Here is a 19,583-nt window from a genome sequence, read left to right as displayed (position 1 = left end):
CACTTGCAGCCAGCCAATGAAAATATTGGATGGGCGAGGTTTCAGCTGGGGAGCCGAACACTGACTGTCAAATATCCTCCTTTTACGCTCATTGAGAGCCCCTTAGAAAATGTAAGTGTCTCTCACTGGAAAGAAGGCTCCCATTATTCACAGAAGGCAGCCAGCTCTTTGTAATGGATTGTTCGGGAACCATCCATCACTACTGGAGTGGTTACCTGAACGTTTAATGTAAAGAATTACTAATATACATGGAGCATTATTCCAGAGTTACGGGCCAGGTAGATGAAGTAATAATCAGTATTCGTAGGAACACTGGTTCCCCATTATCGTCTTAACAGGCTGGCACTATTAAATCACTGTTACCTGGAGCATGTTGCCCCATGTAAACCAGATGTGCTACTGATAACATGATATTCTAGGGGCACAAAATGATTGCATGGTTCGATGCACATAAAATATTTGTTGGCTTTTCTAAACAGGCCAGTAAATGATCCCCCGATCGTCACGTAAATTAGCCAATTGGGAGCTGGTCTGGATGGGCCCATGTGAGGACTGTATTCTCTGCAGTGCTCACCTCTCCGGTCAACAGCTCAATGATCTTGTTGGTGAGATCTAGGATCTTCTGATCAGTGTTTTTCTCATATATGTGAGGTGTAGACTCATGGCCGTGGCTCTGCGAGCTCCTCCATCCAGCGGACACCCAGGGGTGGCTGCTCGGGATCACATATTCTCCAGATTTCTTCACTACGGTATATTCCTATGTAGGGAAATAACCACAGACATTATTGTAACCTGTACATCCCCAGAGTCTGAAAACTCTTCTTTATTAATAGTCAGTGATGTCACATAATTGCCAGGATTCGTTACCTCTCCGGTTAGCAGGCAGATAATATCTTGGCTGATGTGAAGGATGCGCTCTGTCATCTTGCTCCTGTCCTTGTCCATGGTTAATGGACCAGGCAGGGAGGGAACCATAAGACACTATGGGAAAATTCAGAAAAATAAAAATATTTACTTGCAGATATAGGGTTAATCTGCAGATAAGTAGAGTTACAAAGCTGCCTGGTCACCTTACTGAAATCACAGCTACCAGGAGGAAATTAACTGATACCCTTCTGGAAGTAACTCGATGCCTTCAGGCCAAGACGTGTGCGGAGCGGTTACACTCATTGCTTACTACACTGTGCAGCATTTATGTGCAGCACAAGCAGTCAATCAAAATATCGGGGAGTGGTGACAGGTACAGCTCGCAGTATAGTGAGCGGTGACTAGAACCGCTGTGTGCACACCTCTATGACTAAAAGTGAGCAGCTCCTGTGGGAAATAAGTTTGTTTCCTCGCAGTAGCTCCGCTTTCAGTAAGGTGGCTAGGCAGCACTGTAAAGGGAATCTGTCAGCAGGATCAATCCTCCTCAGCCTTCTATTTGGGCATGTAGGTCACAAAAAGCTGAATAAACTGATACCTTTTCTTATATGTAAATGAGCTGTTAAGATCTCTGGGCTGGAGATAGATCTCCCTGAGAATCTGTCTCAGGAGTTTATTTTAAATTAAAAGGGGCATTACCTGTGTGAGATACAGTCATAGCTGGAATGTACGGCACCCACACAGGAGGATACAGTGGGTATGGAACGTATTCAGATATAAAAAAGTGCAATTCCACAACTGTTTTTTTACCATGTTCAGTAAATGCTAAAGCTGACCTGCCATTACGATTCTCCAGGTCATTACAACGTCACAGATACCAAACATGTGTAGCATCTCCATTTTCTGTGATCTGGGGCTGGGTGAGGGCTTATTTTTTGTGCGACGATCTGACGTTTTTATTGATACCATTTTGGTGTAAATAGGATTTTTTTATTGCTGATTATTGCATTTTATTGGAATGTTGTGGCACCCAAAAAATTTAATTCTGGCTTTTTGATTTTTCTCTCATTATGCCGTTTACCAATCGGGTTAATTCTTTTTACATATTGATAGACCGGGCAATTCTGAACGCGGCGATACCAAACATGTGTATTTTTTAAATTTTTTTTTTAATTGTTTTATCTTGAATGAGGGATGATTTAAACTTTTATATATTTAAAAAAAACACATTTTTTTAAAACTTTATTGGCTTCAATAGTTTGTATGGGAGACTACAAGCTGTGATCTTCTGATCGCTTGTGCTACACATAGCAGGGCTTAAGCCTCATCAAACAGGGGAAGGTGACCTTGGATGTACCTATACATCCAAAGTCGTAAAGGGGTTAAAGAAGACCTTTCACCAAATTTTTTTTAGTGCTCGGAGATTTAGTTTTTCTTGCCGCAGCTGAATGATTTACACCTGTTAGCCAGCATAAGTACATGTGGGGATTCCCTAGCAATCAGGCAACCCCCACATGTACTTATGCTGGTAATCAGATGTAAATCATTCAGCTGCGGCAATAAAAACTAAATTTCGGAGTAATAAAAAATACTCGGGAGGTCACCCAAGCATGCTCGAGAAATCTCGAGTAACGAGTATATTCGCTCATCACTACTAAACACCTTTCCAATAAGGTCCCAACAGTCAGCATGGAGGGAGAGGCAGTACAGCTGAGTATAGCTGTGTCACATGATAACCCCTCCATCAGCTATCATTCTCACCTAGCACTGTCACATCTACTGTACTGCCCCTCCACCCAAACTGCCTTGTCCAGACATGTGACAGTATCACACTTATGTCTTCTATAATAAAAGCAACTTGTACTCTGCAGTGAGACCAGAGCAGGGTCTCATTAGGCTATGTTTCCACGGTCTGGAAAGGCAGTGCTTTGGACGCAGCGGACACCCACCGCGTCCAAAGCGCTGCCGGCTTTTGTACGCACGGTGATTCCGCATGTGTTCATTGAACACATGAGGAATCACTGCATCCTATACATAGAACGATGCTATTAATTTTGCAGAGACTGTTCATCTCCGCAAGATAAATAGACATGCTGTGGTCTATAAAGACGCGCCGCATGTGCGTATATACGCAGGTTTGACACCTGCATCTTTGTATGCATAGTGGATATGGGATTTTATAAAATCCCCTCCATTATGCTGGAACATCTGGACGCTGCAGATTGGACGCTTCAGCTGTACGCAGCGTCCAATCCGCAGCAAATACGCCACGTGGAAACATACCCTTATATGTCTCACACTTAAGTGTGATTACATCTCTCACACTGAGAAACCTGCTCTGAGCTATTGTGTCAGCGTGTCCTTTTTCTCATGTGTGTTGCTGATGCTGACTATTTATGATTTGGAAATATCATACAGGAGGAAGAAGCACACGCGCCCAGTGAAAACTATGTGTAAAGCCCACTTAGACCTAAATATTAACTCATCAGATGCCAAATACTTTGATTACTAATATTTCTGCAACACAGAGGTGAGATAAAAAGAAATCGTACTCCTCTCTTTAGCCACTTCTACATTCTGTGTCTTATTCAACATGAAAAATCCAGGATATGAAACTCTGATACAAGTAAATTCCCTGTAGTGTGTGTATGAGTGTCTCAGAACAATAGTTAAAAGAAGTATACAAGGTACCATAGTAAGGCAATTCAAGTGCAATTGGGCTTCTACTAAACAGTTGCATGCCTGCAATTTCATATGAATGAAATATGGCAGGGAAAAATGATTTTTGTAAAATATTAAATGGGTTTTCCAGTCTTTTATGACAACCCATCCTTGATAGGCCACCAATGTTTCACAGTTAGATCTAACCTTAAAAGGGGCCTGCCATGACTCTGGATGGGCTGGTTCTAGCTCTGTCCTGGTCAGGTCTGGGTTAAATTATTACACCTCTCTTTGGTTCTGGGGCGGCTATTTAATGCTGGTGGTTCCTGGGTTCTGAGTCGGTTATACTTCCATCTACTCGGTTTGAGGTAGCCGACCCAGGTTATTCGTCTGTAATAGTTGTGCCTCTGTGCCTTGCTGTGTATGACCCGGTTCTGTTCCCTGACTACTGCCCCTGTTTTCTGCTTTGTACTTCTTTGTCTGTCCTGGCTTTCTGACCCCTTGGCTTGTCTTTGACTAATCTGCTATTTTGCCCCTTGGTACCTCGCTCCCATCTGGCTCCCGACATTCAGCTTGTCCTTTGACTACGTCTCTGTCTTAGTACTCTGTGTCCTGCGCTTTTGCAGACACTCCGTTCTCGCTCGATAGCTCCGCCCCCATCGTCCCTGCAGTGATCACGTGACCAGCCTAGTTCAGGTCCTGTGTGCACTGCGTGCCTCATTCATCCCTCTCACTGCGCTACCGCTAGCACCCCTTAGGCGGCCTCTCTACGACACCAGGCAGCGTCATTACAGGGCCCCTTTGTTTTTTACCATGATCACAGTGGCTTTTTAGTACAGGTCTCTGTTTGGTACTATAATGGCAATTCTGAAAACCTTCAACATAACCAAAGTGACAATTACCTTCAACAGATCAACGTTGCTAAGCTCCAGACTATGGCCCACTCATTTTTCATTCCTATTTTTATATAATAACTTGGAAATAGGAGCTTGGCCAACTTGTGCAGTTTTTATATTCATCCACGGGGAACATAATGAAAAAATCACATGCTGCTTTGGGAGATTCATTCGGTCAAAGTGCCTGCATTAAAAAATATCCTTCATGGTGTCATATCAGTGTATAAAAGTCAATTAAACTGCAATGGAGACAAGAGGTCACCAAAAACGTTTTACTTAAAGGGAACCTGTCACCCCGTTTTTTCAGTACGAGATAAAAATACTGTTAAATAGGGCCTGAGCTGTACGTTACTATAGTGTATTTTGTATACCCTGATTCCCCACCTATGCTGCCGAAATAACTTACCAAAGTCGCCGTTTTCGCCTGTCAATCAGGCTGGTCAGGTCATATGGGCGTGGCAACATCGCTGTTTCTTCCCCCAAATCTTGCATATCTTTCCGTTGGTGACGTAGTGGTTTGCGCATGCCCATCTTCTGAATCCACTAGGCAGGAGAAGAAAAAACGCGCGATCTGCGCTATTTCCCTGGTGATCTGTGGGGGCGGCCATCTTCCTGAGGCCGCGCGTGCGCATATGGAGTCCTCTGCTGCCCGGGGCTTCAGGAAAATGGCCGCGGGATGCCGCACGTGCGCAGATGGAGATCGCGGCGGCCATTTTCCTGAAGCCAAGTTCGCATGATGTGAGACTCCGGCCTCACATCAAGGAAAATAGAAAAAAATTGGAGTCTGGCTGAACAGGACTTGATTTCCTTTTCTTTTTCAAAAGAAAATATAGTGCATAAAAAAGAAAAATTTACATGGTTGACATGACCAAGTCAACGCGTTTCGACTGCACTAGGCAGTCTTACTCATGAGTAATGACTGTCTAGTGCAGTCGAAACGCGTTGACTTGGTCATGTCGACCATGTAAATTTTTCTTTTGTATGCACTATATTTTCATTTGAAAAATAAAAAGAAAAGGAAATCCAGTCCTGTTGAGCCAGACTCCAATTTTTTTCTATTTTCCTTGATGAGAGAAGAATGATGTCTGAACAATGAAAGCAGGTGGGGGCTTTTGGGATTTTCTTGAACCAACCAGACAAAACTCACAGCTGGGGGCTGCAACCCTCAGTTGTCAGCGTCTGCAAGGTTGGTTATCAAGAATAGATGGGTCCCCAAGCTGTTTTTTTAATTATTTAAATACATAATTTAAAAAATGACATGGGGTCTCCCCCCCATTTTTGACAACCAGCCTTGCTAAAGCTCACAGCTGGGGGCTGGTATTCTCAGGCTGGTAAGGGGCCATGGATATTGGCTTCGGGAAATTAGGCGTTGCAGTAAGTATGGTTTAATTTAGAATATTAAAGGAGTCTGTAATTTTTTCAAATAAAGGATTTTATTCTGGCTGTGTCTTTATTTAACATATAACTATAGGATTAGCAAAGGATAGGTGTCTTATAGACACCTCTCTATTACTAAGCCATGGGCTTGATGTCATCTGACATTACAGAGGTGACATCAACCCCACAAATATGAACCCCACTTGCCACCGCTACAGGGCAAGTGGGAAGAGCCGGGCAAAGTGCCAGAATTGGTGCATCTATTAGATGCGCCTTTTCTGGGCAGCTGTGGGCTGCTGTTTTTAGGCTGGGGGGGGGGGGGGGGGCAATATCCATGGCCCCTTACCAGCCTGAGAATACCAGCCCCCAGCTGTGAGCTTTAGCAAGGCTGGTTGTGAAAAATAAGGGGGAAAACACGCTGTTTTTTAAATTATTTAAATAATTTAAAAAAACAGAGTGGGGACCCCTCTATTCTTGATAACCAACCTTGCAGAAGCTCACAGCTGAGGGTTGCAGCCCCTAGCTGTGAGTTTGGTCTGGTTGGTTCAAGAAAGTAGGGGGGGAACCCATGTCAGGTTTTCATTTATTTAGTTAGATTTCAGGCGGAGGCTGTGAAATACCCCGATCATCCGCACCTGCTGTCACTGTTATTAGCGGCAGCAGGTGTCAGATGATGGAGCTAAGAGTCCCAAAAGCCCCCTCCTGCTGTCATCGTTCAGACATCATTCTCCTCTGCTCGCGCTGGCAGAGCAGGGGAGAATGATGAGAGCCATCTTCAGCACCAGCCACCGGGGAACAGTGCTTACTCTAACGCTTCTTCCCCAGCGGCAGTCCGTGTGGTACTGATGCGGCACACAGACGGCATCTGTGTGCCGTACATGTTTACATGGACCCATTGACTTGAATGGGTCTATGTGATCAGTGCAGCTGCACAAAATTTTACATGTCGACATGTGGGTCACTCGGACACACATAGTTACATAGTTATTAAGGTTGAAGGAAGACTATAAGTCCATCTAGTTCAACCCATAGCCTAACCTAACATGCCCTAACATGTTGATCCAGAGGAAGGCAAAAAAAAAAAACATGTGGCAAAGAGTAAGCTCCACATTGGGGTAAAAAATCCTTCCCGACTCCACATACGGCAATCAGACTAGTTCCCTGGATCAACGCCCCATCAAGGAATCTAGTGTATATACCCTGTAACATTATACTTTTCCAGAAATGTATCCAGTCCCCTCTTAAATTTAAGTAATGGATCACTCATTACAACATCATACGGCAGAGAGTTCCATAGTCTCACTGCTCTTACAGTAAAGAATCCGCGTCTGTTATTATGCTTAAACCTTTTTTCCTCCAAAGGTAGAGGATGCCCCTTGTCCCTGTTTCAGGTCTATGATTAAAAAGATCATCAGAAAGGTCTTTGTACTGTCCCCTCATATATTTATACATTAAAATAAGATCACCCCTTAGTTTTCCAAATTAAACAGCCCCAAGTGTAATAACCTATCTTGGTATTGCAGACCCCCCAGTCCTCTAATAACCTTGGTCACTCTTCTCTGCACCCGCTCCAGGTCAGCTATGTCTTTCTTATACACCGGAGACCAGAACTGTGCACAGTATTCTAAGTGTGGTCGAACTAGTGACTTGTATAGAGGTAAAATTATGTTCTCCTCATGAGCATCTATGCCTCTTTTAATGCATCCCATTATTTTATTTGCCTTTGTAGCAGCTGCCTGACACTAGCCACTGAATATGAGTTTGTCATCCACCCATACACCCAGGTCTTTTTCATTGACGGTTTTGCCCAGAGTTTTAGAATTAAGCACATAATTATACATCTTATTACTTCTACCCAAGTGCATGACCTTACATTTATCCCCATTAAAGCTCATTTGCCATTTATCAGCCCAAGCTTCTAGTTTACATAAATCATCCTGTAATATAAAATTGTCCTTCTCTGTATTGATTACCTGCAGAGTTTAGTGTCATCTGCAAATATTGAAATTCTACTCTGAATGCCCCCTACAAGGTCATTAATAGATATGTTAAAAAGAAGAGGGCCCAATACCACTGCTAACCACTACCCAGTCCGAGTGTGCTCCATTAATAACCACCCTTTGTTTCCTATCCCTGAGCCAGCTCTCAACCCACTTACACATATTTTCCCCTATCCCCATTATTCTCATTTTATGTATCAACCTTTTGTGTGGCACCGTATCAAAAGCTTTTGAAAAGTCCATATACACTACGTCCACTGGGTTCCCTTGTTTCAGTCCGGAACTTACCTCTTCATAGAAACTGATCAGATTAGTCTGACATGAACGGTCCCTAGTAAACCCGTGCTGATACTGGGTCATGAGGTTATTCCTCTTCAGATACTCCAGTATAGCATCCCTTAGAATGCCCTCCAGGATTTTACCCACAGTAGAGGTTAAGCTTACTGGCCTATAATTTCCGAGTTCAGTTTTTGTCCCCTTTTTGAATATTGGCACCACATTTGCTATACGCCAGTCCTGTGGTACAGACCCTGTTATTATGGAGTCTTTAAAGATTAAAAATAATGGTCTATCAATGACAGTACTTAATTCCTGCAGTACTCGGGGGTGGATCCCATCCGGGCCCGGAGATTTGTCAATTTTAGTGATTTTTAGACGCCGCCGCACTTCCTGCTGGGTTAAGCAGGTGACATTTAATTGGGAATTTTTATCACTAGTCATTTTGTCTGCCATGGGATTTTCTTGAGTAAATACTGATGATGAAAAAAAGTCATTTAGCATATTGGCTTTTTCCTCATCCACCATTTCACCCAGACTACTTTTAAGGGGGCCAACACTATCATTTTTTAGTTTCTTACTATTTATGTAGTTAAAGAATATTTTGGGATTATTTTTACGCTCTCTGGCAATGAGTCTCTCTGTCTCAATCTTTGCTGCCTTGATTGGATTTTTACAGAATTTATTTAATTTTTTGTATTTATTTAATGCCTCCTCACTACCTACTTCCTTTAATTCTCTAAATGCATTCTTTTTGTCACTTATTGCGCCCCTTACAGCTCTATTTAGCCATATTGGTTTCCTCCTATTTCTAGTATGTTTATTCCCATACGGTATATACTGTGCACAGGTCCTATCCAGGATGCTAATAAATGTCTCCCATTTTCTTTGTGTATTTTTATGTCTCAGGATATCGTCCCAGTTAATTGCCCCAAGATCCTCTCTCATCCGTTGGAAATTTGCCCTCCTGAAGTTTAGTGTCCTTGTAACCCCTCTATTACACATCTTTTTAAAGGATACATGAAAACTTATTATTTTGTGATCGCTATTACCCAAGTGACCCCCAACCCTTATATTTGATATGCGGTCTGGCCTGTTGGTTAATATTAGGTCTAGCAGTGCCCCCCTTCTTGTTGGGTCCTGAACCAGTTGTAAAAGGTAATTGTCTCTCATAGTTGTCAAAAACCGATTACCTTTGCTGGAACTGCAGGTTTCTGTTCCCCAATCTATTTCAGGGTAGTTGAAGTCCCCCATAATAATGACTTCTCCTTGAGTCGCAGCTTCATCTATTTGCTTTACGAGGATATTCTCCATTGCTTCCATTATTTTTGGAGATTTATAACAAACCCCTATCAGTAATTTATTATTTTTCCCCCCTCCCCTTATCTTCACCCACAGGGATTCTACATTTTCATTAAATTCACCTATATTATCACGCAGGATGGGTTTTAAGGACGATTTTACATATAGACACACCCCACCCCCTCGCTTATCTGTACGGTCATTTCTGAACAGGCTATAGCCCTGCAAGTTAACAGCCCAGTCATGGCTCTCATCCAGCCACGTTTCAGATATCCCCACCATGTCATAATTATGCTCCAACAACATTAGCTCTAATTCGACCATTTTGTTGGCGAGGCTTCCGGCATTAGTATACATGCACTTGATGTTCCTCTGTGTAGCTCTATTTCTTAAATTATTAACTGTTCTAACCCCACCCCCCATGCCACCGCCACCCCCAACTTCCTTATTTGTGCCTAGGTCTCTATCTGCACTATCTTCCCCTCCTATAAAATGAATACCCTCCTCCCCAATTCCTAGTTTAAACACTCCTCCAACCTTCTAGCCATTTTCTCCCCCAGCACAGCTGCACCTTCCCCATTTAGATGCAGCCCGTCCCTAGCGTAGAGCCTGTAGCCAACTGAGAAGTCGGCCCAGTTCTGCAGGAACCCAAACCCCTCCTTCCTAATTCTTGAGCCACTTATTAACCTCCATAATCTCCCGTTGTCTCTCTGGCGTGGCACGTGGTACAGGCAGTATTTCGGAAAATATCACGTTGGAGGTCCTTGCTTTCAGCTTGCGGCCTAATTCCCTGAAATCATCTTTAAGGACTTTCCACCTACCTCTAACTTTGTCATTTGTGCCAATGTGCACCATGACCGCTGGGTCCTCACCAGCCCCTCCCAGTAATCTGTCCACCCGATCAGCGATGTGTCGGACTCGAGCGCAAGGTAGGCAACACACCATTCGACGATCCCTGTCTTTGTGACAGATTGCCCTATCTGTTCCCCTAATAATTGAGTCCCCCACTACCAGCACCTGTCTGGCCTGCACTGCTCTCCTATTTCCCTCCTTACTGGAGCAGTCACTCCTCCGGCTTTCAGAGGACATGCCTGGCTGCAGCAGTGCTACCCCTGTACTGGCACCCCCCTCATCTGCCAACTTAGCAAACTTATTGGGGTGTTCCAGATCAGGACTAGCCTCCCTAGCACTCTTCCCTCTACCCCGCTTCCTAACTGTCACCCAGCTTGCTACTTCACCATCCTGCAGCTCCATCCTATCATCCCCCCCTCATCTATTCCATTGAGCATCTGCTCAGTGAGCAGAAGACTCCTCTCCATATTGTCTATGGATCTCAGTGTTGCCAGCTGCACATTTAGATTCAGAATCTGGGTTTCCAAATGCACAACGTGCTCACATCTCGCACAGCAGTATGCACCCTCGATCGGCTGCTCAAGGATTGCATACATGTGGCAAGACGTGCACTGGATGGCATTAACAATAGTGGAGCACATTTCCTAATGGGGATTGCACAAGACAGAAAAGTTAAATACAAAAAAATAAAAAATAAATACAAAGTATTAATAAAACACCCTGACAGCAATTCAGTAATTCCTCCCTTGGAAACTCCCTGACTCCAAAGTCACTGAATCACAAGTCACACTTACTGCCGTTCACACTTACACTCAGCTCACACTCAGCTCGCTCACACTCGCTATGCTGAAGATTTATAGATTTTTTTTTCTCTAGTTCCCCTTAACAGCAATCCACCTTGCTGTTCAAATGCACTTCCAAAAAGGAAGTGAAAAAACATAGATATGTGCAAAGATCCATTCATTTGAATGGGTCTATGTGTGTCAGTGTCTCCGGTAAGGCTACTTTCACACTAGCGTTTTCTGCAATCCGTCACAATGCGTCGTTTTGCAGAAAAAACGCATCCTGCAAAAGTGCTTGCAGGATGCGTTTTTTCCCCATAGACTTGCATTGACGACGCATTAGCGACGGATTGCCACACGTCGCATCCGTCGAGCGACGGATGCGTCGTGCTTTTGCGGACCGTCGGGAGCAAAAAACGCTACATGTAACATTTTTTGCTCCTGACGGACTCCGCCCCCACCTCCCCGCACCTTACAATGGGGCAGCGGATGCGCCGGAGAAATGCATCCGCTGCCTCCATTGTGCAGTACGTTAAACGCTAGCGTCGGAATCTCTCCCCGACGCATTGCGACGGGGAGATTCCGACGCTAGTGTGAAAGTAGCCTAAGTGTGAAAACTGTCACCACACGTACTGGAGACACTGAAGTGTGAAAGTGGCCTAAGGAACACTGCAAGGTTGTGTGTATAGTACAGTGGATATAGAAAAACTACACACCCATTCAAATGACAGGTTTTTGACATGTAAAAAAAATCATACCAATAAGAATTATTTCATAATTTTTCCAACCTGTAATGTCACCCATAGTCTATACAAATCCATTGAGGAACAAATGTAAATCATTTTGAAGGGAAAAATAAGCTCATATAAAGTTTAGCTATTCTAGTAGGATTATCCTGACATTTTCTTAGTTACTTACTTTCTTAGTTTACAGCAAAATTCATACTCTGTAGTCTTACAACACAGCAAAGGGATCTCACTGTTTAAAATTATCAGTCAGACAAAGGGGACAAACAAATTTCTAAGGCAATACATTAAGTATACCACTGTGAAGGATGTCATCAAGAAGTGGTTAAAATTTGGCACACTACCTAGAATTGCATGTCAATCAAAAATGAATGAAAAGATAAAAATAAAATTGGTCTGGGAGGCTGCCATGAGGCCCACACCAACATTAAAGGAGCTGCAGGAATTTCTGGCAAGTACTCGTACCGTACTGCATGTGACAACAATCACCAGTATTCTTTATATGTATTACCTGTGGGTTAGGGTGTCAAGACAGAAGCTTTTTCTTACAAAGAAAAATATCCAAGTCTGGCTATGTTTTGTCAAAACCTACCTTGTCTGCAAAAGCATGTGGAAAACTGTGGTCTAATGAGACCAAATGTTACATTTTTTCATCCAAAATTCCAAAAGGTACAGTATGTTTGCTGCAAAGCCAACAATACACATCACCAAAAGAACACTATACCCACAATGAAGAATGGTGGAGGCGGCATTATGCTTTAGTGCTGTTTTTTAGCATGTGGAACTGGGTCTCTAGTTAAGGTGGTGGGAATTATGAACAGTTCAACATATCAGTAAATTGTGCATCAAAACCTGATGCGCCTGCTAAAAAAGCTAAAGATGAACTTCAGTTTTTAGCACAACAACCACCGTAAGCAAACTTCCAAATCAACAAGTGTATGGCTTCACCAGAAGATGGAGACTTGTAACGGCCCAAACAGAGCCAGACCTGCATCAAAAAGAAACTCTGTGGGTGACCTGAAGAGAGCGCTGTACACAGGAGAAGAACTCGCAATCTGACAGCTTTAGATGTACTCTATCTACTGCAAGGAAGAGTTGGCAGATTGGATAGGTAATTCAAGATGATTCTAGATGTGCCACGTTGACAGACTCCTGCACACCGACTGAATGGTGTCATAAATTCAAGGGGGATTTCAACAAAGATTTATGAAAATACATTTTAGTTTTTTAGTTTTCCATCCAAAATTATTTCCATTTATTTTTCAATCAAACTGTACAGATTATAGGTAAGATTAACCCCTTTACCCCCAAGGGTGGTTTGCACGTTAATGACCGGGCCAATTTTTACAATTCTGACCACTGTCCCTTTATGAGGTTATAACTCCGAAACGCTTCAACGGATCCTGGTGATTCTGACATTGTTTTCTCGTGACATATTGTACTTCATGATAGTGGTAAAATTTCTTTGATAGTACCTGCGTTTATTTGTGAAAAAAACGGAAATTTGGCGAAAATTTTGAAAATTTCGCAATTTTTAAACTTTGAATTTTTATGCAATTAAATCACAGAGATATGTCACACAAAATACTTAATAAGTAACATTTCCCACATGTCTCCTTTACATCAGCATAATTTTGGAACCAATTTTTTTTTTGTTAGGGAGTTATAAGGGTTAAAAGTTGACCAGCAATTTCTCATTTTTACAACACCATTTTTTTTTAGGGACCACGTCTCATTTGAAGTCATTTTGAGGGGTCTATATGATAGAAAATTCCCAAGTGTGACACCATTCTAAAAACTGCACCCCTCAAGGTGCTCAAAACCACATTCAAGAAGTTTATTAACCCTTCAGGTGTTTAATAGGAATTTTTGGAATGTTTAAATAAAAATGAACATTTAACTTTTTTACACAAAAAATTTACTTCAGCTCCAATTTGTTTTATTTTACCAAGGGTAACAGGAGAAATTGGACCCAAAAAGTTGTTGTCCAATTTGTCCTGAGTACGCTGATACCCCATATGTGGCAGTAAACCACTGTTTGGGCGCATGGGAGAGCTCGGAAGGGAAGGAGCGCCGTTTGACTTTTCAATGCAAAATTGACAGGAATTGAGATGGGACGCCATGTTGCGTTTGGAGAGCCACTGATGTGCCTAAACATTGAAACCCCCCACAAGTGACACCATTTTGGAAAGTAGACCCCCTAAGGAACTTATCTGGATGTGTGGTGAGCACTTTGACCCACCAAGTGCTTCACAGAAGTTTATAATGCAGAACCGTAAAAATAAAAAATCATATTTTTTCACAAAAATTATATTTTTGCCCCCAATTTTTTATTTTTCCAAGGGTAAGAGAAGAAATTGGACCTCAAAAGTTGTTGTCCAATTTGTCCTGAGTACGCTGATACCCCATATGTGGCAGTAAACCACTGTTTGGGCGCATGGGAGAGCTCGGAAGGGAAGGAGCGCAGTTTGACTTTTCAATGCAAAATTGACAGAAATTGAGATGGGACGCCATGTTGCGTTTGGAGAGCCACTGATGTGCCTAAACATTGAAACCCCCCACAAGTGACACCATTTTGGAAAGTAGACCCCCTAAGGAACTTATCTAGAGGTGTGGTGAGCACTTTGACCCACCAAGTGCTTCACAGAAGTTTATAATGCAGAACCGTAAAAATAAAAAATCATATTTTTTCACAAAAATTATATTTTTGCCCCCAATTTTTTATTTTTCCAAGGGTAAGAGAAGAAATTGGACCTCAAAAGTTGTTGTCCAATTTGTCCTGAGTACGCTGATACCCCATATGTGGCAGTAAACCACTGTTTGGGCGCATGGGAGAGCTCGGAAGGGAAGGAGCGCCGTTTGACTTTTCAATGCAAAATTGACAGGAATTGAGATGGGACGCCATGTTGCGTTTGGAGAGCCACTGATGTGCCTAAACATTGAAACCCCCCACAAGTGACACCATTTTGGAAAGTTGACCCCCTAAGGAACTTATCTGGATGTGTGGTGAGCACTTTGACCCACCAAGGGCTTCACAGAAGTTTATAATGCAGAGCCATAAAAATAAAACAAAATTTTTTTCCCACAAAAATTATTTTTTAGCCCCCAGTTTTGTATTTTCCCTAGGGTAACAGGAGAAATTGGACCCCAAAAGTTGTTGTCCAATTTGTCCTGAGTACGCTGATACCCCATATGTGGGGGGGAACCACCGTTTGGGCGCATGGGAGGGCTCGGAAGGGAAGGAGCGCCATTTGGAATGCAGACTTAGATGGAATGGTCTGCAGGCGTCACATTGCGTTTGCAGAGCCGCTAATGTACCTAAACAGTAGAAACCCCCCACAAGTGACACCATTTTGGAAAGTAGACCCCCTAAGGAACTCATCTTGATGTGTTGTGAAAGCTTTGAACCCCCAAGTATTTCACTACAGTTTATAACGCAGAGCCATGCAAATAAAAAATATTTTTTTTCCACAAAAATTATATTTTAGCCCCCAGTTTTGTATTTTTCCAAGGTTAGCAGGAGAAATTGGACCCTAAATGTTGTTGTCCAATTTGTCCTGAGTACGCTGATACCCGATATGTGGGGGGGAACCACCGTTTGGGCGCATGGGAGGGCTCGGAAGGGAAGGAGCATCATTTGGAATGCAGACATAGATGGATTGGTCTGCAGGCGTCACATTGCGTTTGCAGAGCCCCTAATGTACCTAAACAGTAGAAACCCCCCACAAGTGACCCCATATTGGAAACTAGACCCCTCAATGAACTTATCTAGATGTGTTGTGAGAACTTTGAACCCCCAAGTGTTTCACTACAGTTTATAACGCAGAGCCGTGAAAATAAAAAATCTTTTTGTTTTCCCACAAAAATTATTTTTTAGCCCCCAGTTTTGTATTTTCCCAAGGGTAACAGGAGAAATTGGTCCACAAAAGTTGTTGTCCAATTTGTCCTGAGTACGCTGATACCCCATATGTTGGGGTAAACCCCTGTTTGGGCACACAGGAGAGCTCGGAAGGGAAGGAGCACTGTTTTACTTTTTCAACGCAGAATTGGCTGGAATTGAGATCGGACGCCATGTCGTATTTGGAGAGCCCCTGATGTGCCGAAACAGTGGAAACCCCCCAATTATAACTGAAACCCTAATCTAAACACACCCCTAACCCTAATTCCAACGGTAACCCTAACCACACCTCTAACCCTGACACACCCCTAACCCTAATCCCAACCCTATTCCCAACTGTAAATGTAATCTAAACCCTAACCCTAACTGTAGCCCCAACCCTAACCCTAACCCTAGCCCTAACCCTAGCCCTAACCCTAGCCCTAACCCTAACCCTAGCCCTAACCCTAGCCCTAACCCTAGCCCTAACCCTAGCCCTAACCCTAACCCTAGCCCTAGCCCTAACCCTAGCCCTAACCCTAACCCTAGCCCTAACCCTAGCCCTAACCCTAGCCCTAGCCCTAGCCCTAACCCTAGCCCTAACCCTAGCCCTAACCCTAGCCCTAACCCTAGCCCTAATGGGAAAATGGAAATAAATACATTTTTTTTTATTTTTCCCTAACTAAGGGGGTGATGAAGGGGGGTTTGATTTACTTTCATAGCGAGTTTTTTAGCGGATTTTTATGATTGGCAGCCGTCACACACTGAAAGACCCTTTTTATTGCAAAAAATATTTTTTGCAATACCACATTTTGAGAGCTATAATTTTTCCATATTTTGGTCCACAGAGTCATGTGAGGTCTTGTTTTTTGCGGGACGAGTTGACGTTTTTATTGAAAACATTTTTGGGCACGTGACATTTTTTGATCGCTTTTTATTCCGATTTTTGTGAGGAAGAATGACCAAAAGCCAGCTATTCATGAATTTCTATTGGGGGAGGCGTTTATACCGTTCCGCGTTTGGTAAAATTGATAAATCAGTTTTATTCTTCGGGTCAGTACGATTACAGCGATACCTCATTTATATCATTTTTTTATGGTTTGGCGCTTTTATACGATAAAAACTATTTTACAGAAAAAATAATTATTTTTGCATCGCTTTATTCTCAGGACTATAACTTTTTTATTTTTTTGCTGATGATGCTGTATGGCGGCTCTTTTTTTGCGGGACAATATGACGCTTTCAGCGGTACCATGGTTATTTATATCTGTCCTTTTGATCGCGTGTTATTCCACTTTTTGTTCGGCGGTATGATAATAAAGCGTTGTTTTTTGCCTCGTTTTTTTTTCTTACGGTGTTTACTGAAGGGGTTAACTAGTGGGACAGTTTTATAGGTCGGGTCGTTACGGACGCGGCGATACTAAATATGTGTACTTTTATTGGGTTTTTTTTTTTATTTAGATGAAGAAATGTATTTATGGGAATAATATTTTTTTTTTTTTTTTCATTATTTTGGAATATTTTTTTTTATTTTTTTTACACATTTGGAAAAATTTTTTTTAACTTTTTTACTTTGTCCCAGGGGGGGACATCACAGATCAGTGATCTGACAGTTTGCACAGCACTCTGTCAGATCACTGATCTGACTAGCAGCGCTGCAGGCTTCACAGTGCCTGCTCTGAGCAGGCTCTGTGAAGCCACCTCCCTCCCTGCAGGACCCGGATCCGCGGCCATCTTGGATCCGGGGCTGGAGGGAGCAGGGAGGGAGGTGAGACCCTCGCAGCAACGCGATCACATCGCGTTGCTCCGGGGGTCTCAGGGAAGCCCGCAGGGAGCCCCGTCCCTGCGCGGTGCTTCCCTGCACCGCCGGCACATCGCGATCATCTTTGATCGCGGTGTGCCAGGGGTTAATGTGCCAGGGGCGGTCCGTGACCGCTCCTGGCACATAGTGCCGGATGTCAGCTGCGATAAGCAGCTGACACCCGGCCGCGATCGGCCGCGCTCCCCCCGTGAGCGCGGCCGATCGGCTATGACGTACTATCCCGTCCAGGGTCAGATAAGCCCAGGGCACCTCGACGGGATAGTACGTCTAAGGTCACAGAGGGGTTAAAGATGGAAAAAATCTTAAATTATGCTTTTTGGATTTATTTTTTATATACAAAAACCTGACATTACAACAGGGGTTTGCAGACTTTCTATATTCAATGCAAAAAAAAAGAGGTGGACAGGCACGTCCAATAATAAAAATATCTTCAAGCTTTACTCCAAATACATATCTTTAAAAAATCCATGCAAGGATGGTGTCACACAGGAACCGCTCTGCTGTGCCCTTAGTCACACAGCATCTTCTATGTTCAATGTATATATACACATCTGTAGTGTATACAGTTGTGGCCAAAAGTATTGACACCCTTGCAATTCTGTCAGATAATACTCAGTTTCTTCCTGAAAATGATTGCAATGACAAATTCTTTGGTATTATTATCTTCATTTAATTTGTCTTAAATGAAAAAACACAAAAGAGAATGAAGCAAAAAAGCATAGTTACTTACCGATGACGGTATTTCTCAGAGCCCATGACAGCACTACCAGAGAGAGGGGATCCGCCCTTCAGGGACAGGAAACCTATAGGATAAAAGTGCGGTACCTCTCTCCTGCGTCAGTTTGGTTTACAGAGCAGCAGAGGTCCTACAGGTTAGTGACAACAAGAAAATATACAATTTTAACATATTGCTTATCAGGATTACACCGTGTCTATAATAAAAATACACAATTCATATAATAAGGTGCTCACCGCACACGTGACGAGGGGGGAATAAGCGGGTGCTGTCATGGGCTTTGAGAAATACCGTTATCGGTAAGTAACTATGCTTTTCTTAGTCCCCCATGACAATACTACCAGAGAAAATTTCAGAGATTGTTGCTTAGGGAGGGACAACAGCCTGCAAGACCCTTCTTCTGAAGGTTAAGTCAGATGAAGAGGCTAGGTCTAAGCGGTAGTATCTAAAAAAGGTTGAAGGTGATGACCAGGTGGCCACCTTACAGATTTTTTCTATTGATACCTCCAACCTTTCGGTCCAGGAGGTTGACATAGCTCTTGTAGAGTGCGCTTTGAGCCCCTAAGGAACTGTGTTTAGAGTGGACGAGTACGCCAAGGCTATCGCATCTGTTACCCAGCGACCTATAGTGCTTTTGGAGGCTTTGAGTCCTTTTCTGGGTCCATGAAAACAGATAAAGAGAGACCCTTCCTTCCTATGATGTTGGGTGGATTCTAAGTATTGTACTAGACACCTTCTCACATCTAATGTGTGGAATTTTTCCTCTTTCATATTTTTAGGATTTGGGCAGAAGGAAGGAAGGATTATCTCCTGGGACCTGTGAAAAATTGGAAGCAACCTTGGGTAGATAAGCAGGGTCTGTTCTTAGTATTACCCTATCATCCATGATTTGCGTGAAGGGAGGATTTGAAGATAGAGCCTGGAGATCACTTATTCTACGGGCGGATGTTAAAGCTGTGAGAAGGGCCGTTTGAAGTGATATGTTTTTAAGTGGTATCGAATCTATGGGCTCAAACGGGGGTTCTGTTAGAGCTGACAAGACTAAATTTAAGTCCCAGGTTGGTAGTCTTTTTATGTTTATGGGTTTAAATCTTACAGCAGCTTTAATAAAACTTGTTACCCATGGATTAGCGGCTATATTCTCACTGTATAATGCCCCTAAAGCCGCTATTTGCACCTTTAAGGTGCTTACCGAGAGGCCTAGATCTAAGACTTTTTGTAGGAATTCTAATACTTTAGTAAATGGGACCCCATCTTGTAATTTTACCCCAGAGGTGGACAGAAACTTTTTCCAGGTTTTGCCGTAGATTTTAGTTGTTACTGTTTTCCTACTTTTCAATAATATGGACACTAATTTATCTGAAAAGCCCATTGCCTTTAGTAGCGACCTTT

General features: G+C 42.9%; 1 protein-coding gene across 1 annotated transcript in view; it reads right to left on the bottom strand.

Moving 5' to 3' along the window:
• The window catches only part of LOC138666769 (oocyte zinc finger protein XlCOF7.1-like), a 143,530-nt gene that overhangs the window by 105,049 nt on the left and 18,898 nt on the right, over positions 1–19,583 (bottom strand). Inside the window, exons 2-3 of the mRNA XM_069754941.1 lie at positions 868–981; positions 575–757 (exon numbers count right to left, since the gene is read on the bottom strand). Coding sequence (XP_069611042.1) covers positions 575–757; positions 868–975 — 291 coding nt within the window. The 5' untranslated portion in view covers positions 976–981. The remainder of the gene's footprint in view (positions 1–574; positions 758–867; positions 982–19,583) is intronic.

The sequence above is a fragment of the Ranitomeya imitator genome, chromosome 2 (genome assembly GCF_032444005.1).
Source record: "Ranitomeya imitator isolate aRanImi1 chromosome 2, aRanImi1.pri, whole genome shotgun sequence".
NCBI lineage: Eukaryota > Metazoa > Chordata > Amphibia > Anura > Dendrobatidae > Ranitomeya > Ranitomeya imitator.
Note: the sequence above shows the minus strand (reverse complement) of the source record. Positions and strands in the feature narration are given on the sequence as shown.